This window comes from Pygocentrus nattereri, chromosome 29, assembly GCF_015220715.1.
Source record: "Pygocentrus nattereri isolate fPygNat1 chromosome 29, fPygNat1.pri, whole genome shotgun sequence".
NCBI lineage: Eukaryota > Metazoa > Chordata > Actinopteri > Characiformes > Serrasalmidae > Pygocentrus > Pygocentrus nattereri.
In genome coordinates this window covers 14402714-14408989 of record NC_051239.1, presented here as the reverse complement: position 1 = coordinate 14408989, position 6276 = coordinate 14402714, and the positions used below count along the sequence as shown (strand labels likewise).

Sequence of the window (6276 nt, the reverse complement as noted above, 5' to 3'; positions counted from 1 at the left end):
AAGGCTCTATAATTTTGTAACCTGGAGAAGTGATTGGTGTATTAGCCACCTAGTTAAAACACCACTGAATCAGTCATTTAATGAGTTTTGACATATCACACCACTTATAAAAGAATTGGAATTCATAAAAAATATGTTCCTTTAATAATACACACTTAAAATATGAATTGCAGGTAGTAGTGTGAGGTGTCTTTATGCAAGAGCCGCACTGCGCGGCTAACAAGGTGACGTGTTGTAATCCAGTTTGCACGTTAAGCACAACTGTACTTGCAAAATAGAAAAGCTTGCTTTAAGTTAAAATGATCTGTTAACCAGGAGGGAGATAAGAGCATTTCTGTATGTGAGAGTGAAAGGCGGGAGGTGGGTGGCAGGGAGTGGGGGAATCAATATACGATCAGTTAAGCCACTAGCAAGAAAAAAAAAAGAAAAAAAAAAAAAAGACACATTTTGGCAACATAGTCAGTGTTGAAGGGGGACTGAGAAGAAATACCTAGATGTGGCACGGAAAAACAATTATCCCAAACGAAAAGAGAACTGCTTAGAAGTTCATGAGCTACAGGGTTCCTTTTGTTGAAGTTACTGTGTCACTTTGCACCCCACGTCTCAGGTGTGTCCTTTAATCAAACCTGTTAAAACTCTGCTGACATGCTCGACGTTGAACATTTTGAGACAAGTCTGTTTCCTGGCTGTTGCAAAGACTCTCCAGAGGGAGAAGGGACAAGCAAAAGGCTAGAAGGGAGAGCGCCACCCTGAGCTGTTCATGTCATGGCTGCTCGAAGGCGGTGGGTTGTGATTGGTTGACAGGCGGGTGGTCGGAGATGGGAGACCGTCCACCCCCCAAAAAACCCCACGGAACAAAAACCCGCAGCCCTCATCAGAGATTCTGCTGAAGGAAATATAGCAGTGTGATCTCGTAGTGCTCGCCGGACTCAGGGCAGCGGATGCTGTGCCTCTCGTTGGGATAGATCTGGGAGAAGAGAAGATTCAAATCAGTAGCTGGACACTAAACCTATAACATCTAATGCAAGAAAAAAGGGCTCAAGATGGATTCATACATTGTCATAAAAGAAAAAAAATACATGTATCGCTTTTTTATAGAACGATGGGGGGGGGGGGGGATCACAATGTTTTTGTTTTTATTATTATTATTATTATTATTATTATATCATGTATTTCTGGACCATTTTTATTAGACCATTCCTCATGGAATGATTAATTTCTTACATTTGAATATGTCCATTACCCTTTACATTGTGTTAAACAACAAAAAAATGTTTTGATAGCAAGTATTTGGAAACGTGGGGCATCAAAATCAATGCAATGCATCAACAATCAAATCAAGTAAAATAAACAAGAGGCAGCCTTAAATGAACTCAAAGGCAAACAGAAGGTGGTCTCTGAGCAGCATTCTTGTTCTGATTTTAGTCAGATTCATTTTTTGCCTTATACTTTCTCCCCAATTTACTCTTTGCCGATTCCCACTCACTACTGAAGTCTCATCACACGATTCTGTCAAGCTGGGAGGGTGACAGCTAACATACACCTTCGAGACATAAAGTGCCACCTCATCTTTTCAAACTGCTGCCAACACGTCACTGGACAGCTCAACATGCTTAGAGGAGAACGCTATTTTCAACGTCAATTTTGTTACATCAGCAAACAAGACACCCATATTGGCTAGCACCACAGTGAATGATGGGAAAGGAGGACCAGGACAATTAAAACCCAGCCACAGGTGGCTGTGGTATTACAGGGGATCAAATTTATGGTCTTCCAACAACATTCCCAGTGCCTGTGGCCAGATGACTGTCATTTCACTTTCTTTTTAAATAATTTTTTTTTTTTAAATTACTGGTAACAAATTATTTACATGGAAAGCAAGAGGAAAGGTGTGTTCAAACCTGTAGCTGATAGGGCTTCCCTGCACGGATAAGCTGAGACACCAGGAAGTTGGTGTGGAAAAAGTGCACATTCTCATCAAGGAACCCATGTAAGATTAGTAATCGGTTTGGCCTGCGAATAGAATTTAACATATTAGTTACTGAAGAAAACACTGCAGTGGTGCAACACTAATAATGGAATATAATAAAATGGAACATTTTCATGGGACTTGATTAATTCAGCAAAAGACTTTTTGTTAAATTCTTAGTTAAAAAAATAAAAATTAGACTTATATTTAATACCCAGTATACCTGCAGACACCTTAGCAGAAACATCTACAGACAATTTTTTTTAAAGCCCAAGTTGAACATAACATTTTTCAGAACACAGGCTGATCTCTGATTGCTCTCAAAATAAGTTTTTTAAATTATTGTGTGTGAAAGACCTGATAATTAACCGAATACATGCAATCCTAATTTGCCTGAGATTGTTTAACTGCTGCATGCTTTTTTTAAACACTGCAGGTTGGGATGCATCTCTCGATCATTTTCTACTGTATTAGCTTGTTCCTCAAGGGTGGGAAAATCACATGAATGAATAATCACTTTCTTCAAACACTTCTGAGTGCATGTTAAATGCTGATGATTTTTTTTTTTTTTTTATCACCAAGGACTTAAACTTGTAATGCTATTTTATTGGGGTCAGATACTCCTTTAATGGTTAGAACTCACTCATTTGGAAGCTTGTCCACATGCAAGGCCACAGAACCTGCTTCATAGCCCAGCAGGTTGTTTTCAGGCACATCCATGTAGCGCTCTGTGTAGCCAGTGTCATACGCCATCCACACTGTTACAGGAGCTCCAGCTACAGCCACCTAAACAAAGATGTTTTTTTTTTTTAGGTTTTTTTGAATCAGTAAACTATACATTTCTACATGATTCCAGCAACTCTGCTCACTCACAGCTGAGTCTTTATCTTTTAAATGGGTGCCAGCAGAACATCAGTGAGTCAAAACTGATGAACAGAAACATTGTGGTGTGAAGTTGTTAGCTGTCTAGCTAACCCTAGCACCATGGGTTCATTAGAACAGTACAGTACAGCCAAAGTAACATGGAGGAGTAATAGCCACACACACACACACACACACACACACAAACACACACACAATGTTCTCTCCAGATTTGAGTCTTTGTCCTCTAAACTTGCATTAGATGTCAGGAATCAAACCTGTGATGTGATGTTGAGTGGTCTGCCTGATCGGTTTAACTAGGACAGTAAGGCAGTAGCTTAGCCGTACAGATGTTGAACAGAAAACCAATACGCTCATGACTTCTCCTTTAGCTGAGTGCACTACTCAAACTTCACAAACACTGAAGTTAGCCATGTTAGTGCAGCCATGTTCTGTAGCTGAAAGGTTCATTACATTGTAACCCTACTGTTAGCATATTTTAGTATACTGGACTACGACAGGTTCAAGATTATTTGTAATATGCAACTGAGATGATCGCAGTTATTTGAAATAACGGCAATTATTTAAGATGACTGCAATCATTTTACAATAATATTACGCTGCAAACAGGCAGTTTTTAAAATGGTGTGTTGGGTTGAGGCAAACAAATGTAAATAAAAGAAAGCAGTACATGTATCTATTGAGACATCATGGAGCGTATTGCTAATTTCCAGTGCAAGTAAATGATGTGTTAAATATGCAGCTAATTCTAATGTTTTTAGTATATAAGCATGAATGCTTTATTTGCTTATATTTTCTCTTGCATTAAAAAAGTTTTTCTTGACTCTATATGTGATTCAGTGTAACTGCAGACATGTTAGTGTGTGTGCACACAACAATGTAGCTACTAAGTAAATGTAGCTAGGACGCCAGATGCCTAATAAGCCAAATTAGATTCTTCAGGTACTTTAAACATTTACTTAGAATGAACAACAAAAAGTTAACCGCAATTCTTTACATGACAGCGGTCACAAAATTTCATGATCATGACAGCCTCACCTACACTATAATGCCAAAAGTATTCACTCACCCATCCAAGTCACTGAATTCAGGTGTTCCAATCACTTGCATGGCCACAGGAAGTGGTCAGTGGAATTATAACAAAGTGGAAGTGATCGAGAACGACAGCAACTCAGCCAAGAAGTGGTCAGCCAAGTAAAATGACAGTGGGGTCAGCGGATGCTGAGGCTCATAGTGTGCAGACGTCACCAACTTTCTGCAGTCAATCGCTACAGACCTCCAAACTTCATATGGCCTTCAGATTAGCTCAAGAACAGCATAGAGAGCTTCATGGAATGGGTTTCCATGGCAAAACAGCTGCATCCAAGCCTTACATCACCAAGCATGATGCAAATCATCTCCACCTGGCAATCCGATGGACAAGTCTGAGTTTGGCGGTTGCCAGGAGAACGGTACTTGTCTGACTGCATTGTGCAAAGTGTAAAGTTTGGTGGAGGTGGGATTATGGTGTGGGGTTGTTTTTAGGAGAGTTGGGCTCGGCCCCTTAGTTCCAGCAAAAGGAACTCAATGCTTCAGCAGAAGAAGAGATTTCATGCTCCCAACTTTGTGGGAACAGTCTGGAGATGACCCTTTCCTGTTCCAACATGACTGCGCACCAGTGCACAAAGCAAGGTCCATAAAGACATGGGTGAGTGAGTTTCATGTGGAAGAACTTGACTGGTCTGCACAGAGTCCTGACCTCTACCCGATAGAACACCTTTGGGATGAATTAGAGTGGAGATTGTGAGCCAGGCCTTCTCGTCCAACATCAGTGTCTGACCTCACAAATGCGCTTCTGGAAGAACGGTCAAAAATTCCTATAAACACTCCTAACCCTTGTGGAAAGCCTTCCCAGAAGAGTTATAGCTGCAAAGGGTGGGCCGACATCATATTAAGTCACTCAAGTTCATATGCGTGTGAAGCAGATGAGCGAATACTTTAGAAAAAATAGTATATGAGCTTTTTTAAGTCTGTTTTCAATGGAATTGTGAAGAATGTGCTATGGTAATACATTGGACAGAAAATACTCTAAAGAGTACTCTGAAGAGTATCTTTTTCACAGAGTACCTTTTTGAGTGGAGAGAGTCCTTAAAAGTACATTATACACTTTGCCCAATGCTACTTTCAATCACAGCAGTGTTTTTGTTGTATGTTTACAAATTCAATGCAAGTTCAATTAAAATGTTTCTTCAATATAGATATATAAAATATAGCAGCGAGTACCACATCTTGTCAAAGCAGTATGTCCTCAGACAAACATCTCCTTTGCTCCTCACAAAACAGGCAAATAATTCTGAGAACTGAGCCAGACCTCCTCCATTAACTTCTAGCACTTGCTAGTCACCAAACAGCATCAGCTAACTCATTTGGCGAGCTATAAAATTTTTTTTAGATGTTTGTGTTGTGCTATATTATACAATCAAGCAAAACTTTTTTTATATTTGTGACCAGCAGGCCATATGTAAATCTTACCTTGAACACATTAGGCCGATGAATGAGGCCCATGAGGGAGAGGAACCCTCCATAAGACCAGCCATGAATGGCCACACGACTTAAGTCTATAAACTTGTACTTGTCAGCCACATACTGAAGACCCTCCACTTGGTCCTCGATCTCCACTTGACCCTGAGAACGGAGAACACATCAGTAGCAGTCAGACAAGTGTCTTCTGTGTCGTACTGGCATATTACTAAAAGTCACGTAATGCTGCAAGAGCTAAAGCCATCTGAGAAACATTTTCTTTAATGGATCAACCAAATATGCTAAGACTCTATAATGAATAAGTGCTAGCAGCTATCAGTTAACAATGAGGAAATCAACTGGTGCAACTGGCTGATGCAAGCTCTCATTGATTTTATCCATGTTAGCAAATTCTTTGGAATATTCCTTTATGATATACAGCTAATCTGACATACCATTTTGTTTTTAAGAGCCCCTTCGAATTTCAGACCCCTCTGGCATGAGCCCCTTCCATCGATGACCACCACTGCATAACCTAGAGATGCTAGTGTGTTCAGACGCAAATACTTCACTCCTTTGTAAGAGTTGTTCACTAACTGCACCTGCAAAAAGGAAGAATAAAAAAAAACTTTTCACAAAAAAAATAAAATCACAACCTTAAAAGATTTCAAAAGAAAAGTTGCTTAGATTTTGTGTGTGCATGGTCGTGTAAACTACTGATAGCAAGTTAATACATTCTTTGTCCAATATAAAACATTTTTGGCTAATTCAACTTGAATAAGTACTGATAAGCTTTAAAATTAATTATTTTTAACTGAACCACAAAAACACTTGCTTTCAAATCCTGCATAATTCAATATTTGCAATATAAACAAAGCCACCTGGTCCCTATGACCACCACTTTAAAGAAATCAGAGACAGCAAGT

At 39.5% G+C, this 6276-nt stretch overlaps 1 protein-coding gene across 4 annotated transcripts in view; it reads right to left on the bottom strand.

Moving 5' to 3' along the window:
* Positions 1-53: 53 nt before the first annotated feature.
* dpp9 (dipeptidyl-peptidase 9) overlaps positions 54-6276 on the bottom strand; it is a 20542-nt gene continuing 14319 nt past the window's right edge. For all 4 annotated transcript variants that reach the window (XM_017705787.2, XM_017705789.2, XM_017705788.2 and 1 more), the window contains 5 exons: positions 5806-5952; positions 5363-5515; positions 2613-2755; positions 1902-2013; positions 54-967 (listed from right to left, as the gene is read on the bottom strand). In XM_017705787.2, coding sequence (XP_017561276.1) covers positions 875-967; positions 1902-2013; positions 2613-2755; positions 5363-5515; positions 5806-5952 — 648 coding nt within the window. In that variant the 3' untranslated portion in view covers positions 54-874. The remainder of the gene's footprint in view (positions 968-1901; positions 2014-2612; positions 2756-5362; positions 5516-5805; positions 5953-6276) is intronic.